The sequence below is a fragment of the Adelges cooleyi genome, unplaced genomic scaffold, assembly GCF_023614345.1.
Source record: "Adelges cooleyi isolate 19-005CV unplaced genomic scaffold, UGA_ACOO_1.1 ACOO_flye_CR_arks_rails_tigmint_CR_PRNA_9, whole genome shotgun sequence".
Classification (NCBI taxonomy): Eukaryota; Metazoa; Arthropoda; class Insecta; order Hemiptera; family Adelgidae; genus Adelges; species Adelges cooleyi.
In genome coordinates, this window is record NW_026096579.1 from 4,468,157 (window position 1) to 4,490,238 (window position 22,082).

The 22,082-nt window shown below is 30.9% G+C and overlaps 3 protein-coding genes across 3 annotated transcripts in view; 2 read left to right on the plus strand and 1 right to left on the minus strand.

The window, feature by feature from the left end:
- Positions 1–425: 425 nt before the first annotated feature.
- Positions 426–6,663, minus strand: LOC126846853 (dyslexia-associated protein KIAA0319-like protein). Its single transcript, XM_050586671.1, has 17 exons — positions 6,221–6,663; positions 6,012–6,133; positions 5,356–5,510; positions 5,019–5,256; positions 4,809–4,941; positions 4,521–4,712; positions 4,217–4,448; positions 3,931–4,159; positions 3,697–3,844; positions 3,040–3,151; positions 2,813–2,961; positions 2,466–2,656; positions 2,079–2,178; positions 1,694–2,011; positions 1,496–1,597; positions 1,233–1,397; positions 426–1,164 (listed from the first exon to the last, which is right to left on the minus strand). The coding sequence occupies exons 1-17, from the start codon at positions 6,357–6,359 to the stop codon at positions 1,016–1,018; spliced, it is 2,874 nt and encodes a 957-aa protein (XP_050442628.1). The 5' UTR covers positions 6,360–6,663; the 3' UTR covers positions 426–1,015.
- A 1,470-nt stretch (positions 6,664–8,133) lies between these two features.
- On the plus strand, positions 8,134–9,960 carry LOC126846521 (eukaryotic translation initiation factor 1A, X-chromosomal-like). Its single transcript, XM_050586008.1, has 6 exons — positions 8,134–8,340; positions 8,424–8,507; positions 9,061–9,164; positions 9,359–9,491; positions 9,559–9,662; positions 9,731–9,960. The coding sequence occupies exons 1-6, from the start codon at positions 8,325–8,327 to the stop codon at positions 9,734–9,736; spliced, it is 447 nt and encodes a 148-aa protein (XP_050441965.1). The 5' UTR covers positions 8,134–8,324; the 3' UTR covers positions 9,737–9,960.
- A 5,337-nt stretch (positions 9,961–15,297) lies between these two features.
- The window catches only part of LOC126846430 (uncharacterized), a 36,343-nt gene continuing 29,558 nt past the window's right edge, over positions 15,298–22,082 (plus strand). Inside the window, exon 1 of the mRNA XM_050585814.1 lies at positions 15,298–15,913. Coding sequence (XP_050441771.1) covers positions 15,551–15,913 — 363 coding nt within the window. The 5' untranslated portion in view covers positions 15,298–15,550. The remainder of the gene's footprint in view (positions 15,914–22,082) is intronic.

The window sequence follows — 22,082 nt, forward strand, 5'->3', positions numbered from 1 at the left end:
AAAATATAGATAATAATTTTACCCTTGATAAACATCTTGTTTTTAAAAAATCTCCCTCTCTGGATCACCACAATATAATTGAAAAATAACAATAAGTATGACTTCTGGCCATAATATAATGAATAAATATATAATGTAATAATATATTTATATATTAACATACATAAAAAACAAATTGTTGCAAAATTAATACCTTCACAGTTTAGTGTAGAAGCTAAAGGATTTTTTTTTAAGAAATTAATAATTTGATTTTTACTACTTGTATTGTTTGTTTTAAAAACTTAAGAAAACCATTAGTACACAGATAACAAATAATTTTATATTTATAGATTTTTTTTTAAGACTATTTATGAAAACTAAAATAAAAACAATGTACAATGAATAGAAATAATAATATATAGCATAATAAAAATGTAGGCCATTAATTAATTGTGAAAAGTAGTATATTTTCTTTTTTCAGTCACATTACGTTTAAAATTAAACAATACAAGCATGACTAGACATTAATTGGTATACATTTTTTAATATTTGAATCGGTTATTTCAAAAACGACACAAGTCACAAAATTTAAATTTTACACTAGCCACAAAAAACTTCATAACTAGTTTTTGCAGTGATTCTAATGTCTTGTACTCAACATTTGTATTAAATATGAGTCTGACAAATTTAGTTTTCATACAAAATACGTAACTAAGTATATAATTATCAAATTTGACAAAAAGTAATTTTTGAAAATCGGAGACATGTCGTTTTTGAAATGACCGATAAGTTTTATATAAAGCTTTAGTTTAACGAAATAAATATTACCAAAGAATACATAATAAATAAGTGTGATTCAACATTAAAAGATCACTGACAAGTGTATTAGCTGATATCCATATAATAATGGGAATAACATTATTTTGTGCTTGAAGATTTACCATTATTAATAAGAAAGCCAATTTCAAATGCTCTACACAAGATTTTGAATGACCTGCTATTACAATTAGACATAATTTATAATGCATTATGTAATTTAAGCAACGATTCTTTTGTTCTTCTTATACCGAGATGCATTCAGTAGTCGGTCAGAAATACTGCTTTGATTTAACTTGGCTTTCCTTACGTCTAACAAAACATCTGAATCGGAATCTGTATCTGATAGTTCCAAGTGTGACATTGATGCTAAAAATGCATTAATATTTTTTATTTAGTTACCTAGTGTTGCAATGTTTAATTCAAGATCGTCTTACTTTTCATTGAACGACTATCATCGTCAACTCCGACAAGTTTATATTTTTTAATTTTTTGTTTGGTAGTACAAAGACGATTGCAGAAACATGCGATACACCAGAAACATAATACAGTAGTAATGAACATTGCTATCAATATAATCCCCACATATAAAATGCTCCAATCTGAAACGTAAATTAGTTTTATAACAACTGTTGTACATAATATTACTTAAACAAAGCACAAAAAAAAAAACGTATTATTTGATGTAATAAAAACTTACCACAGTTAGATTCTCCGTCACCAAATAGTGTTCGGTAAAGATCATGCATCCAAAATGCTTCACAAACACACACACGTGTTTCTTCTTCGCAAATTCCATGTCCTGTACAATTTATATGTTTAGGTACACATTAATTAAGTAGTTTATTAATATGAGTACAGCAACAATGTTGAATAATCTTCAAAAAAAGCCACAAACCCGAACAATTGTTTTGACAAATAGTAGTTTGTATGTTGTCCACTGACAATTGTAATAGTGAAGAGTCTTGTTTGAGTTTGGCTTTCAACATAGCCACAACATCGGGACCAGCTAACGTCTTATTTTTATTATCGTTGACAAAGAAGTGCAACTGAGCTCTTTTGGAATTTTGTTCTTCGGTCCACTTTCTCACTTTTAACTGACTTCCAGTAGGCAATAGCATGCCTAATTTTAAAATAACCTCCTCAGCCTGACTCTGAGTTAAGCGACTAGCTTCAATGAAAATTGTTAAACTCACAATTGACTTAGCTATTGGATCTAAATATAATAAAAAAACATACGCAAATATATACCCGCTTTTAATCTGGTGTACAACTGTTATTACCTGGTTTAACATTGACTGAAACCGTATCTTCACTTGTAGCTCCTTGATCATCAGTAACTCTCAAACGAAATACATATCTTCCTTCCACTACATTTGTTATCTACAAAAAATCCATTTTAATTTTATAACTATATATATATATATATAAATGGGACAACATAGTTTATCTGTGTATTATACTTCAGCAATTGTTAAGATAAAATATTAGAGTAGTTAAAAAAACTACACCTAAAAAAATAAAAGTATTGTATTTTATTCATCATAACCTATATTACACTCTTTTTTTCAAAAAAAATGTTGTTTTATTCATAAAAAAAAATTGGTTATTATATGGAATTTAGATAACCTTTTTGGGTAACTTTTAATACTAAATTAAAATGTACATACCACTAATACTGGCGAACTATCTGTATTCAATATAATATTTCCAGCAGCTAGAGAATTTTGTTCACGAATCCAATCCCATTTCACAATAGCTAAATCGTCCCATGATGATGTTCCATTTAGCACTATTGCGCTCACAGGCAAAACTACCGTCTTGTCCCCACCTGCATTAGCTTTGGGTGGGGTATTTTTGTCTAAAATAAACACAATATGTTAAAAATAGTATTTCGTTTCTCTGTAATTGAAGTCATATCTCATGAGTAAATAGTATAAATATTTTCCAAAAAAATAAGAAATCAAAATGGTTTTTTGTTAATAAATATAAAACCTTGAGAAATTGTCACGCTTACTTTGATTTACTGTAACACTAATAATGTCTGATGCATTATTGCCATTTCCATCAGTGACCGTTAATTGGATTAAATAAATGCCTTTAGTTAACTCTGTGACATTTGTTTTTGACTCATTGACTTTATTGAAATGCACAACCGATGGACCACTAATTTAACATTTAAATTTTAAACCCATATATATTAATAAGTATTATTTTTGATTTTTAATTAACAACTATGTCTACTTTATTTGATGCCAGTTCCATTTTTGTATTCCAATATCATCACTACTTTTAGACCCATCCAGCAACGTCCATGTTTGGGGTAATGACAATGTTATATTTTTACCAGCAACAGCTAAAAATAATAATACATACACAGATAGTAATTAAAATTTTAAAAATATCAGAGGTGGAAAAAGTTTTTGATAAAGTTTATAAAAACAAAAAGAGAGACAAACGTAAATTTTGTAATGATATAAAAAAAAAAAATCATTTCATTTTAATATTTTTTACAAACTGTAAATATTAAATTAAAATAACAATAGTTTATGATTTTAGAGAAAGTTGAACTCTATATTTATCTAATGTAGATATTAAATAATATATAGTTTTATTATCTAGTCCAAAATCAGGAATATAAAGCAGTTAAAAACCCAATTTTAGTACTACAGAAATTTAAATTTTGTTAGTAATTTTTGTAACACATTGAAATCCTAGTTATCATATATTGTACTCACGTAATATAATTCATGTACTAATACACTAAAATCAAATGTTTAACAAAAATAATATTCTTAGAAACTTTTTTAAAACATTTAACGAAAACTGTATTTTATATTTTTGTTGATATACAAAAATCAATAACAATATAAATTATAACACATTGAAAAATTAACATACCAACAGGAGGTTTATTTGTTGGGGGTTTTACAAAAACATGAACCTCTGATGGACTTGATGTCTGATTTGCATTGTCTGTCACACGCAACACAAATGTATAAAGACCTTCCTCTAAGTTTGACAATCTAGGATACGGAGTACGAGTATCCTAATTTTGTAATAAAAACAATATGATATAATAACTATTTAAATTAATTCCTATGACATTTTTGTCACAACAGTATTTATATTTACTTGAATATCAACAGCTTTATTTTGATCAGAAGAGCTTTTTGTCCATTCCCATGCACTAATACCATGATCGTCTGTGCTTAAACTTCCATTTAATGTCACATTTTTTACTGGTAAATACACGACCATATCTTGGCCAGCATTGGCTTCCGGGGGATAGTCTGGTACCCGAGTAACGGTTATGTTGGCTGTAGTTGAATCGGTGGCATTCCACGCGTCCATAACGGTTAATCTTAAATGTTAACAATAAAAGTACAAAATGTTTGATAATAATATAAATATAACCTACTTGAATGTATAATTTCCAGGAATTTGTAAGTCGCTCAGTTGCAAAGTTGGAGTATCGGGCGGTAAATGTGGTCGATACCCTAACTGGCCTTTTTGCAACTCCCAGCGCCAGTGCACTATACCGGCGTCGTCGTGACTACTGGAACCGTCGAGTACTGCCACGTTGTTAGGTAATTTAACTACTAACGATGAAGGTTGAATAATTGCTTTTGGCGGTGTATTGATTCTTTGTGCTGCAAACAGAATACAATGTAAGCATGATAAACTCGACAAATAACATACGAAAATAAAAACTTGTTAATTACGTGGTAATACTGTAATGTTAGCTTGGGCTTCTCCAAAAGTGTTAGTACCAGTGACAGTCACCTTAAATGTATAAAGCCCTTCAACTAAATGAGATAATTTTAGAGTACTCCCGTTTTGATCGTTCATAGACACTGTTTGGCCTGATCCTTGAGTTTTTGACACCAACGTCCATTCATACTGATAGCTATGGCCTAAGGGATAAATTCATGAGTATAATAGTGAATAACCTTTACTGGTTATTATATAACAGTTTGTTTTTACATTGGATCAACAAACTGCTAATTTACCTGTGTCATCAGCTGGCACTGTGTAAGCAGAAAGAGTAACTTCATTTTCGGGTAATCGTACAGTTTTCGATAAAACCGAAACAACTAAATGTTTTACTTCAGGAGGTTTCTGCGATTCGCTTTCCACCAATTCCTAGAAATTAAAATAGTTATATATTAAATAAATACTTACAAATCTGTTAGATCAATGGTAAATTTAATTTATTGTACTTTTTTAAATGAATCAAATTGTTGCTGAGGAACAACATTGTTTCCCTCAATATCAAATCCGGTAACGTTTATGCCTAGGCCACCTACATTATTGTTTGGTAAACAAAATTTTTTTGTATCATCCAGTTGATATCCATTCAAACAAGTACAAATACCAATCTGAGAATAACAAAGTTCATTTTCAGAACAATCTGTATTTATTTCACATAGTTTATCCAATGAAAAGATTCTTTCTTCTCTAAATTATAAAATATAAATCAATATCCTTATACTTATAAATAAACAAGTTATTTTTGTAAGAAATATGTGTACTTAACTGCTGCACATATACACTTACTCTTGTTCCGATGAAGTTTCTCCGTCATTAACTAAAACTTCATTCCAATTCATAGCAGGTAAAACCGGAGTAACTAAAATCATTTTAAAATCATTTATATTTGAGTGTTCTTTAGCAAAAACTGGCGTACAGTCTTCATTTGATTTGCATGATAGCTGAAATTCAAAATAATACAATTTTACAAAAGCTTAACAAAGTACTAATGGTTATGAATAAATTTTAACAATAAGATACTAATGACGTTGATTACAATTTATACAGATAAACAGTGATGACAGATTAGACTGAGATGGTTTGAGCATATCATTTGGAAAGAGGACTTGGAAGCAATACGAATGGTAATGAAAATAAACATAGAAGGAAAGAGGGTAAGAAGAGACCGAAAAAGAGGTGGTTGGATGCGATTGAGAATGGTATGAGGACTGCTGGTGTATGCGAGGATGATGTGGGAGATTATGTCTAGTATTCAAGTTTAACAATTTGAGTACCAAATATGACACTCAAAAAATTAGATACTTAATAGATACCAAATTAATAAAGAAATAGATACTAAATTATTCTAGTAGTCAACTTGTTAAAAGAACAACATTTTTGAAACAGGCAACTAATTCACATTAGAACAAATTATTGCTGTGCTCTATCGGTTAGATATTTACCGTATAACAATCATTTTTATGCATGAATACAACATTACATCCATCAGTTTCACAACATTTTGCAATACAACCATCGAACGTAGTATTTGGAATTTTTTCATAAATTCCAGCTGATTCTTTACCTATTTTTAATATAAATAAAAAACATATTTTTTTTTTAAAGTATAAAAACAGAATAATTATCTATGATATGAGTTATTAATGCTTACTTAATGGTCTGTATCCGACAAAAATCCAAGGGTAAATTTTAGGACACAAATCTTTACGGTTCCGTATGCTGCTGTAGTAGCCTCTGCATAAAATGCACACGAGTAACACGTAAAACAACAGATTCTGAAGCAGTTTCATTATATTGTATTGTTTCCAATTTTGACCACAATATGGAAAGTTTACTTCACTGGCGCACGGTGCATTTATATTTATTTGTAGAAATATCTACCAGTTAGATTAAAGTTTCGGTAATATTCACAAAACTCTTTCTGAAGTATTGCGATCCGATTAAAATTCTATTGCTACATTTTATAGATTAGCATGTTCAGTTAATAAGTGCTGAATACGTTTAACGTTGGAAATTACACACACTCAATTATTCGCAGCCGTTGTCACATACATAAAACAGTACAACAGTAATAAGATTATTATTGCAATATTCAATTATTCATGAGAATACTGTTGATAAGATAAAGATAATAAATTTGGTGGGCGGTTATCACTGACGCAGTCAGCGCAATCAATAAGGCCAATGACAGTTTTACTTTTTTTTTTTTCATTTCCTCTAGAACTGGTTGACATGCAAAATAGTCAATAACTCTGAACTCATAAACGTCAACATTTAATAACTGTTTTATTATAAAACTATTATTATTTCTATTAGCATTATTAGTCTGTAGAAATTGAATACACACAGATATAAATTGTAATAATGTTAATAATATGATAATACGTTTTTAGTTTTTATTAACGGAGAAGAACTTGGAAATTACGTCAGCTAAACAATGTCAATATAATGCATTTTCTATTTGTCCCTATTTATGTACCATGTTATAATATAATATACGATTCACGTTTCTGTGATTGCAGAAAGCTTGGTAAAATTAGTGAAATAATAAAGGATGATTTGTATGAGTTGTAACATCGAGAAAAATATTTTTTTTTTATATTACCAACAATAAAGCAAACACTTGATACAACTTACAGGTGAACTGCTACATAATATTAATGAACGAAAACGCATAATCATATCATAATTTGTACACTGAGTAAAAAATATAACACAGAATCGCAGTAGTTACAGATGTTTAGTATAATGAGTTAAGGTTAACTTTTGCTTTGGATTCTAAATTCCCGAGTTATGAACCCATTACTTAATAGGTATCTAATTAGTAATTAATTTTTATAAAAACCTTCGGTACAAAAAGAGTAACCTTGTTACTTAAAAGGTACTTCCTAATTAGAATGCTATATAGCGTTCATTGTCGTTCAGTATAAATTATCCTAGTTGGTTAGACTTTAATTTGTTCACCGATATGTGTATTATATATTTTGTAAAACAACATTTAAAGAAAATGGAGAGGATTAGTCATTAGTATTTACTATATAATTGGTACCTATATTATACATGTTTTAGGGACGGGAACTCTCTAAAACTCATGTTTTATTTTACTGAAAACCATTTAACAACCAGTTAAATTTGTTTTGTTTCAAATAATTAATTAATAAATTGTCCTTTTTTTATAATTTGATTGTGAATGACATTTTATAAGAAACGACATTGTCTTTTTTCATCATCGTTTTTTTCTTTTATCTAATAATATGTTTAAATTAGGAAAATTTGAATTGTGTACTACCAACATTAATATATTTTTTTTTTTAGTTAACATATATTTACTCTTAAGTACTTATAATACTTATTTATTGTTGTAAAAATTATAAGTTATAAGTATAAAGTTAAAAAGAACTGTTGTGCTTTTGTTTTTCAACATTGTGGCGGACTTTAAGATTCATTTTGTATACTCTTTGGCGTAGCATTATCACGGGAGCATACTTTTTTTATTGGAAGGGGTATTTTCCATATTTTATACAATGGTTATTGATAACGCTTTTGCGCTGGGTTGTGAAATTAATTTCCTTTTTATTCATTAGCCTTCAATCTATGTTTTTTTTTTCATAAAACGCGGGTTTTTTCCTATTTTTAACTATAGAATACCTAGGTCCCAAGAAAGTTAGCTTATAACTTTTTTTTTAAGGCCGATTACTCGCTTAACATTGTTTTATAAATACAAATTTACTAAGTAATTTTCTTGTATCGCAAACATGCCGAAGAATAAAGGTAAGTAGTTCAATATACGGTATTGAATAACTTTTGAAAAGAAATGCAATTTTAACGAATTTTTCCGTTTCGTCTGTCTTTAGGTAAAGGAGGTAAAAACCGTAGACGTGGTAAAAACGAAAATGAAACAGAGAAACGAGAGTTGGTGTTCAAGGAAGATGGTCAAGGTAATAATTTTGTAAAAATAACTACCAAATATTTTATTAAAAAAATTGACATCATTTATAATAATAACACATGATATTGTTTTTTATTTGTCATTGTTGGTATTGAATTCAATATTTATATTAATATATGTAAAACAACAAATGCTTTTAGCTGAAGAATTCACTCGATTTAAATGATTAGCTGTTCCATTGAAAAATGATATATTTTAATTTTTTACAAAATGTCTGATTATATTATTAACATAAAATGTATTATTGTTTTATGTTAGTAAAAAAATAATAATTTAAATTTGTTGACAAACTTAATAGTATAAGAAATAAGTACCTTAAGTGTAACTACTACGTAAATAAGTCCTAATTAGTAATAAATATTTTCAATAGATACTGCCTAACAATAAGAAATTCTCAATTGTTCTCAGGTATTCAATTGAGTTTTTATATTTAATTATTTTGTATTTTGATAATTATGTAATAGGCTAAAGAATCAAAATTAATTATTTTTTTATGGTTAAAACATGCATCGAGTCATAATTTATTAAATTTGTATTTTTAGAATACGCACAAGTTACAAAAATGTTGGGTAATGGTCGCCTTGAAGCAATGTGTTTTGATGGAGTTAAACGACTTTGTCATATCCGAGGAAAACTAAGGAAAAAGGTTTACAATCTAGATAATTTACGATAACAACAGATAAAAGTTATTTTAAATAGTTAATAACTTATTAAACTAAACTAAATTAGTTCATTTAGTAGTGTTATGTAGTTTAATTTAATAGCTATGTCACAACGCATGTAAAAAAGATGTTAAACAATTGAAAGCATAAACAAAAATATTGTAATGTTTTATTTAAGGTTTGGATTAATCAAGGCGACATTGTTTTAATGGGTCTTCGTGATTATCAAGACACTAAAGCTGATGTTATTTTAAAATACACACCAGATGAAGCACGTAATTTGAAAACTTATGGAGAATTTCCTGAAACAGGTGAGAGAAAATATTTTATTATTAAATTACTTTTATGTATTAGACACTAATAATTATAAATTTTTAGTTCGTATCAATGATACAGTTACGTTTGTGGACGATGGTTTGGATGAAGATATTGAATTTGGAGACGAAATCAGCGATTCAGAACAAGAAGATGCTGTTGATAATGTGAGTAGAGTTGATCTAATATTTATGGTAAAATTAAATTATATAAATAATTTTAATTATTATTTTAGATTTAAATTAAGTTGGTGAAAAATTGGCCAAAAGTGATGGATATAATTTGCCCAAGAAACAGACTATAATCCAAAATAGTAATTACAGCTCTTGCATTATATGTATTTGTGTGTTTTTTTTATATTTTTTGTTATTCTTCCAAGTAATTGGTATAATAATAATTTATTTACATGTATTATATCTGTAGAGAAAAATATATGTCACTTAATTCAATTTAATTTAAATTTTATATTGTGTGTCTTAATTATTTATTACTTCTTTATAAAGAAATATTTATTATAAAAATAATAATGTTACCATGAAAAAATTTAGTCATGGATGTTACGTTAATAGAAAGTTCAAGACTAACACAAGCCTTCTTGAGGAGTTTTTTTAATTTCATGATTATTTTTTGAAATAAAAGGTTATATAATAGGGATAACAATAAAATGTAAAAATAGTATAGCCAACTCATTTAAAATAAATTATAAAAATTAATCATAAAAAACACAGTAAAATATCATAAAACAGTGTTTTTTACAACTTGGAAAATGGCAAAAAAATGTTTAAGCATTTTGGATGTCTGGTAGATTAGTTAAAAGGATATATGGTTAATCTGTACAATACTTACAATATTTTTACAAAGTATCTATAAATTTGCAATGTCGGAAATAACAGTTATAAATAAGTATAAAATAAAAAATATGAACAATTTAATGTATGTTTGTTACACCAATGTGTAATGTGTATGATAGTCGATAGATCACCGATTGACCTATCATAGCCTTTAATTGCCACAGTTACAGGTAAATTAGAATACATCAGGTGACACTGTTTAAGTTCTCAACTCTGATATCACAACTAGAAAAAAATAAAATTGATAAAAACATTTACCTAATATAATATGTTCCTAGGAATTATAAGTACAATGCCAGTTTTTACAACTATACTAAACAATAGGGGCACAATTAATAAAAATGGGTTTTCTTAAACAATGAAAATATTGAGACCTCACTCTATACAACTTAGGACGTTAAACGACTACTAAGGAGTTTAGTATAGGCAATATTTTGAAAAATATAATTTTAAAGCTTAAACTATAATTATTAATACAGTATTTAAGAATATTTTTTTTGTTAGGTAGTTTTGTCGGCCTACATATTTTTTGAAAACATTTTACAGTCTTGGGTGTTTGAGGGAGGTATCAACATAGTGTTCGGGAAATACGAACAAGGTAGGCTGAAGGCTCTCCCTTGTATACTTATAAAATCGTATGCATTAAGAGTGTATTTCTATGTTTATTTTTCCAATATATTATAATAAATTTGAATTTTTTTCTAGCCCCCTCCTTATTTTCATTCCTACCCCCATGCCCTAAAAACGGGCATGAGGCTTTCGACTTCCAGATTAAACCGTAGTTTATATAAACAGGGTTGATTCCCGACATAGAGCGACATTTCTCGCAGTTCAAATGCCAAAACTACATAAGCGTCCTCCACTATAGGGACTCACTTCATTTGGAGTGACATCTAGACAGGTGTCTTTTAGCCCAACGGAGATTGGTAGTACGAACAAACCCCGTCCTGGAGTGTAATAAACTATTGTATAGACTATATTCCGTTATCCATTGAGGCATTGTATAATACTCAAATATGATCACACAACGTCCATTTTGATATTAAACATTTTGCAACATTTTGTATTTAATGGGCTTTGCTCGTTCATAAACAATATATTATAATGTTTAATAAAACGTTTAAAAAGTCCATTTTTCAGTGTTAGTGGGTTTTCTGCTATTCATTGTCATTACATATATTATACGATTTCTACTGTATAGTATGATAACGTCTCGGAGAAGTCAAACAAAAATAATTAAAGGAATATCACAACAAACTGTTAAAACAACTAGGTATTCAAACTATTAGGGATTTATTCAATTTGGCGAATTATACTCTCACTCCAGCATAACTCTTTTAGTCATTAGCAGTTTTTTCAAGTAGGCTTGTAACACTTTGATGAAATTATTTATGTCTTCAATTGACTTTTTCAAAGCTTGATAAGTGCAGATTTTATCGTCAACTCGAGTAGCTCGGATAAATGTCTCACGATTACCTCAGCTAGAATATATAAAATTAAATAAACCGTTATTTTATTTTTTTAGTAGATATTTGTCGTTTAATTTAGTTTTGTCCATCTCTGTCTATTACTTACATGAGCTGTGTTATCCTGGCTTAACCGTTTTCAAATGTTCGACCTATGTTGGGTAAAAGAGCATTATTAATTTTAACGATTATTATACTAATCCCGAGAATAGGCAACCAAAAATCTAGTAACCATAAATATTAGTTTATTTCATTTGTAGACTGACATCGAAAAAAAACTAATTTAGAGCTTTATGTTACCTACTTTGATGTCTTTGAAACCTACGCGACCGACTGTCTAGTATTACGCATACATTGATTTCATTTTCGATGATATCAAGTTCTTTTTACCAAAAATAAATACTTAAATGTTTTTAGTATTTATATTATACTTTTGTTTAATTAGGCGAAGAAACCATCCTCCTGTAGGAAATATGAGAGACCACTTGTATTTGACCGAACATGTAAGTCTTATTTTAAATAAGACACCTGATACTGTTGGACCCATATCTGGCTATTATTAAGTGGTATAAATGTACAATATAGGTAATCCCCCTCTCCGGCGACGGACTGGCAACCCGTCCGGACAACGAATCCATCTAGAAACCATCATCTCATGATATGGCAGAGTTGAGCCTTAAGGCTGATGATGATGACAATATGGGTTTTAGATAATATTCGAAAAAAATTGTTTTGATTGTAAAAAACGACTACGGCAAAAAGGATAATGTCTCGTTAAGTTATCGGAATTTTAACATGGGTTTTCCTTACAGTTTGCTTAGACCTCAACACTTTTTATTCGATTGTCAAAAAATTATGGGGAAATTATCTCATTTTTTTTTTTTAATATTCACTTTTGAAAAGTTCTGCCGTGTCTGTTGAATGTTGAAAACTCGTCATCCATTGGCCCCTTCTCTTAAAAACACTGTATTATTTCTTTTTTACTTTAGGTCATATAAATAGTAACGCCAGTAAAATACTCTTTCTCTCTGTAAATTTCTGATTATCACAATTTCTTAATTCACTTATACTGTATTTTTCGTTTAACTATTAATAAACAACATTTTTTAATTGAATGGTGTATTTTACTTTCTATAAAAACTATCTAATCCTTTTCACTGACATTTTTTAAGGTTAAAGGTAATAATTTAATGAGTAATAACTATTATAAACTTCACGAATGAGCCGGGAGGAGGCCATAAAGAAACTCAAAAGCAGGTACATTATAATGATATGCACTCATCGCGATTTAGTCGATGGATAACAACTGAGATAATACATACATTTATATTCAAATTGTTCCCAGAAATTAGTAATTACAAGGTAAATTTAGTTTAAAACATTCTATCAAGGTTACCTAGTTATTTGGAAATTTCACAAACTGAAGGTCTTCCGTCGATTTCTGAAAATTAGAACGATCAATAAAAGAAATGTGGTTTTTTGACTTTGAAATAAGATTAAGTTTATCATCAGGTATTATTTATTATCTACACGGGTTTCCCGTGACTAATAAAACTATACATTGTATAACAGTTACTTCAAAGAATTTATTAATTATACAAACATTTATATTTTTTGGCGAACAAAAGTTAATTGCTGCAAATAAATGATAAAAAATGATTATTTTAATATTACCAATCAACCTGCTTTCATATGACGATTATAAACACAATTTCATAAGAAACAAATTTCCCTAACAAATAGAATTTCTTTGACATTGAACTCAATATCAATAATCAACGGTACCGGATGAACATATATTTAAATTAAATGATCACGCCCGGTAGCAGTATAAAAGAAATTAATTGTAAAAAAACAATTATGAAATATTAAGCTATTATACTCGTCGTTTGTCACAGCGCTTTCGAGAATGTTTCTATTAAATTAGTCATCATCGTTTTAAGTTATTAACAATCATACGGCCATCGCTGCATTGTAATAATTCATGAATGCAAATGAAATAAACACCATGAGGAATTATTAATTTCACAATAACATTATATTGCTTAGTTTACACTTAAAAAAGCAATAATCTTTAATCGCAAAAAAAAAAAAAATGAGAAATAAATAAACCTTTTGGTTTTTACATGACTTATAGGTAGGCCATGCTAATCGTAAAGTCTGCTTACTATAAACTAGCACACTAAAATAAACTTAAAAAATGGTATTATAAATTTTTACGCAGTAGGTAAAACCCTACCTACTACCTTTACAATAAAAATTATACCTATTAGGAATAGTATGACTACGTATTTTTTTTTTATGTGAATAAATTGTAGACATTTTATTTGTATTTTTCTTTTATTAGAATAATCATTAAATTTTAAAATGTTATGATTAATTCTTTTTAAATGAATTGTACAATAAATATTTGAATGGATTTCACAATTCTGATAGCAAGTGACAAAATGTAAATAGGCCATACCAATAGGTTGAAAATAAATAAATATTCTTTTTAAATTTTGGTTACCTTAGTTCTAGGCTAAATTGGTCCCGAATAAAGGTCTCTTAAGTCCTAAATCATCGATGCTAATGGTGTCTTGAATTATTGACTAATTATGAGGAATAATGGAGAATTATGAATTACAGACAGAACACAGACATTAGATTTATTTTGGTTTGAGACGTTTCTACGGAAATCAAATCATCAGCTATCTGTTCTAAATTATATTTTTTCAATGTTTCCTAAATTTTTTTTTTTTTTACAAACATAAGCATAAAACTGTTCAAAATGTTTATATTTTGCAATAATTTTTGGGGGAGCTAAGTCCCTCGGATCTCTGCCAATGCGGAGGTGTGTCCTATCAGTTCCTCCTCGAAGGAACTCAGTTTCTTCTCAACACATCACCTGTTTGTTTTCGACTTTATGTTGTATACCATACATAGTCAACATTTAAATGCATAATACCATATGTTTGATGATCGATAAATGTCAAAAAATAAATAGAAAAATACCTAAAATTTTCTCACGAATACACGCTTAGGACTGCGTTCAAATGTACTTAGCCGCCGCTAAACGTCTCTCGGCTTATAATGCACAATATGAAACATGCGCAACACTATTTATTTTTATCGATTTTTAAAATCATATTATGCATTGTATTGTGGTAATAGTCGTGAGCTGAAAATTCTCCCGAGACCGGTCTTATCTGATAGGTAAACTACAGCGATTGATAAGCTAAATGGTCAAATACAAGTGGAAACAAAAACGTATTGTTCTAGGTCCGGTTGTGTTTGCGCTGAAGATTCGACGCCAGAAATTTGCGGATGGCCGTAAGGTGCCCCCACGCCCCTCGGCAGCCACGTCTATCAAAGGGGGCCCTTCTGACGCGAGCGCGTGAAACTGCTGTTTTGAACGCGGTGGGGCCGACCGAGCAGCTGCGTGCGTGTAATCCACAACGGGGCGACGGCGGCGGCGGCCACTGCAACTTGGGAAATAAAACCGCAGCGTCGCGCGCTACAACAGTTCTGTTTCGTCCGCGTACCCGCACGACCGGTGTCCGATCATGTGCCATCGAGAGCCCCGAACACGCGCATCCACGTGCTCGCCGACCGCGTACCCGTCCTCGCCGATCGCGTTCAAGTCCCATTACTGAATACTCGTTATCCCTCAATTTGCATTTTTTACTCCTTTCCTACCGCGGCGGGGTTTACATATCTGACTGGACTGAGTTTAGCCCGAGCTCGCATATTAACGTTATGACGGCCACGGCCGCGTTGGGTGTGTTGACGTTGGCCGCGCTTTTGGTCCGAGCGCAAACGTTGTCCAACGGGGTGGACGGCTACTACGCCACCAACAATCGGTTCTCGAAACTCGACAAATTCCTGCAGGACAGGATGGGCCTGGGTGGCAACAGGTCGCAGTCACCGGTGCTGACCACGGACAGGGGCCTGCTGATGCGGTCCACAACGGCGTCCACCGCGTTGCCCGAGGATGACGACGAGGGTGGCGAAGACAACGACGACGATGACGACGACGAAGAAGACGACGAGCTCAAGCACAAGGTGGTCCGATTTAGACACTGGAATCGGTCGGACGGAGACAACACCCTCTTCGATAAGGTAATAACGGCTACTTTACTTTAATAGACACACTTTAATTTTCGATCAGTCGAATGTCGACTGCAGAGAAAAACTATTAAAGTGCCAATCTATAAGTCTACCATCGTTGTCATTCGTCAGTTATCAACATCAAAATAAATAAACTAATGCCCTATTCAAAATCAATAAAATAGGCTATTAAAAATCTATAAATTAGCTATGAAAAGCACCTAAAAGTATAGTGGATATAATATCGAGGTAGTTCAATATTGGCAGTATAACATAAAACTAGCCCTTTTTCTTAAATACACTGTATACCTATAAAGTAAACGTGATTTTCAAAGTTATTTCTTTGACGATCCTCTAGTATACGATTTTTTTTTTATGGGAGTATCCGCTAGTACGTTTATAAGTTTATTTCAAATTTAATTATCATATTACCAAATCCACGTTCACTTATAATTTAGGATAGTCATAAAAATAATCGTTTTTTTTAAACACTGATCTCTTTGGGCTTACAATAATTTTGTTTCCCTGTACGATTAAGCTGGATGATTTATTTGGAAAATAAGGAAATTCAAAATACTTATAAATTATATTTATAAGATTTAATTATTCCTAATCGTGTAAAAATATAGTTTTTTTTTTGTAAATTTAACAAAGATAAAATACATATTGAATACATAAAAATACAGTTATGCAAGCGTTTGTTTACATGAGTACCGAGTTCTGTTATATGATTAGTGCACATCCTCTGGTTTTGAATGAAAGAAAAAACTTTTATTACATCGCGTAACTAAGTTGTAATTTTTTTTATTATAAAATTGTTACTTAATATTTTCGATATCGCGCTGAAACATGAAAATATTATTTATTAGGTATACGAGTATATTTATTTTAAACGATTACATAATGTCATGGGCGTCCCGGCACCATCCATGATTTATAATTATAAAAATATATTTAAAAAAATATATCAAATCTATCCGAAAGGTTATAGCTGTTGAATAATTTTTAATTATGGTGTTTCTCAATTGAAATTTCATTATAAGCTATGCCCGAGGGTATGTTTCGGTGCAAGAACAATAAATTGATATTACAATCAATGTGCCGCCGGTAACTTTTTTTGTCTATCACACGATTATTATAGTATATGGCGTGTAGTGATGTCTTAATTAAGACATTTGGGCCTCATACTTATTGTGTTTCAATTGAATTATTATGCTCGTGTATTTACATTAACTAGTATCTGTATATTAATATTTACACGTTACTCTCCGACCTTATTTAGATATCAAAAATCAACAACTCACAAAGATCTCCCGTAGATTATTAGCAATGAGATAAATTTTTCCGAGGTCGTTTCTAGCATTTAAAATTTGAAAGATTAATACATACATCACCTTTACAACAATATAGACGTTACGTTATGATAGGTTTTATTTTTCCACCGGCGAATGAGTCACTGTAGGCAAACAATACAAAAAAAAAAAATAAAATGTATACGATAATTAATAACTTTGGCGTCAACTATATTTCATTACGAAAAAAAATACTTAGTTGGACCATCTAAAATTATGGTTAATATAGAGACATAATCAATTTATAGTTGGAATTAACTTAAACATTTATTTCACCGACTATTTATTTAGTTATTCCAACTATTAATTTATTGTGATTCTATACTAACCATAATTTAAATTGGTCCACCGTCTAACTATTGTTTTTTCATGTAGTTGGGCAATTTCGAGCAGTTCTTGTTAAAGTATCAATCAAAACGCCAAAAAACCGTGATATCATTTGGAATAATAGTATTATAAATGAATAATAATATATTTATGGTTTTTAAAACATTCGGCACTGGGACGTTAATGATTGGTTGAGGACTGTCTGGGCAACATTGTAATAATTATAGACACGTACATACTTAAGGCAGTTAGTTACAGACGGGCTTCTTAATTCTATGCTTGAAGATTTCCATGATTAATTCGTTTGGGGTCGACCACGCGGAAGATTCCTTTGGGCTAATTAAGATTATAACAACTGTATTATTATCTAAGAGGTGCAATTTTAGTTTTAAATAGCCGACGACCTTGAGTAACTTGCGAACATAAGACCATAAGTGTCTAATAAAGACTATATTGTTTGGAAACTACTACGATCGATCATTAAAATATAGTATGTTAAACACACCCACGTTTCGATTAAAACTAACATTAATAAAACTATTTTGTATGCTTCATATAATGTTAACTTGGCAGCAAATGGTCCCAAAAAATTATGGGTTTCCTATGGAAATGGCTGGAAAATATCCAAAGTTTTCAAAATTTCAATTAACTGGCAATCGGCATGGCCATGGCTTAAATATACAAGGTTATTGCATATCCCTACTTTATTATATTATCAATTCATAAAATGGCAGCGTAAGGGTACATCATTGTTTTTTTGATAAATATACAAATAATACCTTTGTAAAATAAATGAATTTAATTGGCTAACCCTTATAAAAATATCGATGAAGAAGGGGTAGAAATGCAATAACCTAGTATATTTAAATTATGGGCATGACTATAAATATTTGAAGTTTTTTTCAAGACTGATTAAACATGTCTTACACATGCGTTAGAGGCTAGATACACTAGTTCAATAAAATCTGGATAATACATCGACTTGAATAATATGCAGCGAAAATAGTTTAAAAATAATTTATTTTCGCTGTTGGCAGGAAACATATAAATGAAAAAAAAAATTAGATTATAAAATATACGAAATTATAAGTTTTCTATGTACTAAAAAAGTTACCCATGTTTGAATTCAAATATTATATTTAAATTTAACTTATAAAGGTTGTATTTAAATAGCGTGTAAAAATTAATTTAATAAGTATTAAGCTACATCGTTGTGTTTATGTTATGATGTTTCTGACTGTTATGTGTTTTAACACGCTGGCTACCAGACCTATTTTCTAAAAACTCATTGTATTTGCCATGAGAGACACGGGTGTACCAAGAGCAACTTTAAATAACTTTGAGGTACCAGTGACACACGCGGTTCCTTGAGAATCACGCAATGCGAGACACCCATGGTACGTAAGAGGAGTTTTTTCTTAAAACATCAGTTACCTATAGTATAGCCGGTGTGAGAGATACCCGCGATCTTCATGTTAGCTACAGTGTTAAACTGGAACACGGCATTAGACCTTCTCCTTCTCGACAAAGGAGAAACGAAGCCTTGACGTTCATGTCGCGTAACCTGTAGCTATCTGAACTTGGCTTGGTAATTTTTAACACTCCGCATAAACAGCTATTGTTAATATTATATTTTATTACAATTTTAAAGCTCTCCGGATGGTTTTATATGCTAGAAGTTAATTCGTTTTCTCGTGTGTTGGATGGCCGGAAACCAATCAAACGGTCGTAGATGCACTGATGCCTCATTCCACTGTAAAAAAAAATGTTGTTTTTTCTGCTGACCTATCGCGTTGACACCGGCGACCCTGGGAGACCTATTGAAAATTCGCTTTTTTACGGCTGGCGAGCTTAGATAATTAATGTTTGGCCGGGTCTCGGACGTCGTTCCTTTCTTAATTCTTCCCGTGTGTCTGTCGCGCGCATTCCCACGAGTCCTACTGCACGCACTCCTTTTGTGAACGCCGGGACGCATACAAATTACACTGTCCGCTTTAAGTCGGTTAAAAAATCCTGGGTCAATGGGTTTAAAGAGTAAGTATGAAGAAAAAAAAAAAATTAAAAAAGCAAAACCGAAGCTGCACCCGGCCGCCGCATCGATTTGCGCGCACGTTTCGACGAAGACATTGGTAGGTATATTATGATTTATTATATTGCACTGTGTACACACATCCCAAGATCGCCGGCCGACGTTCGTGTCCATTAGATTTGTACGCTATGATAATAATTACTATTTAATAATAATAATAATACTAATATATAAACGCCTGTAGTCGTCTCGACGCCGGAATAGACTTTGTAATTTATCTAACATAATATACGCACTACATCATCACTATAATATTATTATTGTATGTATAGTACGGTGTTTCTCAACCCCTGGGGGTACGCGAAAAATAATAGAATTTGATTTATATTAAACGGTTGGGGAAGTATATATATGTTATTAAAAAAAAAATATTTTTTTGCCATAGAAATAAAAACAGGCTTTTGATATTATACAATATATTCTTTATACAAATACAGTATAATACGATTAGTTAATTACATAGTAAAGTTTATTACTTTTTATCTATCAAATCTTTCATATTCATATTGAGAAGTAGTGTCAACGAACGGGGTCTTCTTACAAGTCGTCATATCGTGTAGTGTTAGGAATAGTTGATTTACTCATTGTAATACTATTTTTGTACCTAGATTGTAATTTATTCTTTTATAAATAAAATATAAATTTATAATTATTACACGGTAGACAGCGGCGATGGCATGCAATGGACTTAGTCCGATCGGTCGGCGTGACGTCACTCGTAACAGGTGCAAATTGCAATCGTGAGCCTATTAATAAACAAATAACAATTATTGTTATCGCACATCCGAGTAAAAAATCACCACGGCATCTGTGAACGGTCCATTTCATATTGGAATCTAATCAGTTTGTCTCTTGCTCTCAGTAGATAGGGGGTACGTACCCCAGGTATGGAGTACGCGAAACAGTGATGTAATAAGAGGTCAAGCGGTACTTGAATGAAAAACGGCAATGAAACTCAACTGATGTGTACTCGTGGTACACATTGTTGGTGCTGAGGAAGAGGTCATTTCATGGGCCGCGGCCACACAAAACCTGCCTCAGTGTTTTTTAATGTGTTCGCTGTGGTAACGCGCGAATTATTTATAATATAATACCCATGCACACATTAAGCTGTCGAGACGGCTCCGAAAATAGATGCTCGTGGTCTCTGGTCTGTGTTAAATTGGCATAAATCAATTAACCCTTGAATACTTGTGTCCGGTTCAGTCTTCCGAGTGTTGACGTGTCGTCATTATGCATGCGAAAAATAAAACAAATGGGCCGATTAACTGGATTAGTTCAAGAGGATTTTTTAAAATAAAAATTTAACATTATTTTTTATTACTCATTCCGAACTTGGAGTAAATCGATATATTTTATTTTAAAATGTACAACAAAATAATATCTTAAAACCCTTTATTGACAGATAGTAAAACTGTCATACACGTATGAACGCTTCAAATGGAATTCGCAAACTCAGAACTATCGACAATAAATATTCACATTGTCGTTGTTAGATAAATGCACACCCGTCGACAAACATCATTGAAATGCAAACATATTAATCTGTTTTTATTCATCGAAAATTACAATATTTAAATTTTTGCGTTGCCTAATAATATTAAAAAAACACTTCAACATACGCGATGCAAAGTATTAATTTTGGTACGACGTTTTGATTGTTCAATGCGTTGATCGTGACGTTATCCAAATACCGCGGCTGTGGTAGCTGACATATAACATGAAAACTAGTGAATTTGAAGCACGGTTTGCCGGGACTCGGTAATTATATTTTAATAATTTTATTTACCTAAACATTTTTGTGGAAAAGTTATTGAGATTATTATTATTGGAAAATTTAATAGAAACTTCAAACTGGTTTAGGTATCGCGTACGTGTTGTGTATAACATGCCAAATTTTGACAAACGCCCGAGGTTCAAGAAGTCTCCCTTTTTTTAAATGTTTTTAAAGACCCCCCCCCCAGTATAATAATTGTTTTTTATCTAACGCTCAGACGATCAACAACGTGGTTTTTTTTTATGTTAATTCGACCCAGATCAGGCGGTTACTATTAAAAAGTCGTACAAGATTTATTGTGCTAATTATACGCGTTTAACAAGTAAATTCCAAAGAGGTTGAACTGTCTGCTCCAGTCAAAGCGGCGTGTTTGAACAATTTTTCAAATGTCTTTATACTTTCATGTCGGTGAAAAAAAAAATACAGAATATTATACATTATCGACCCGAGTATTAGTGGTTGCGTAAACAAGCACAAAGAAACAACGCGTTCAAAGCAAGTTCAAGTCATGCTGGATGTGTTGAGAGCTGCTTCTAAGGTGAATGCACATTCCCCACGGAGTGTTTATACTTTATGCTATATGTAATATTATGTGTCATGTGTGCGTGGGTATGTATGTGTGAAAGATCCGGTGGT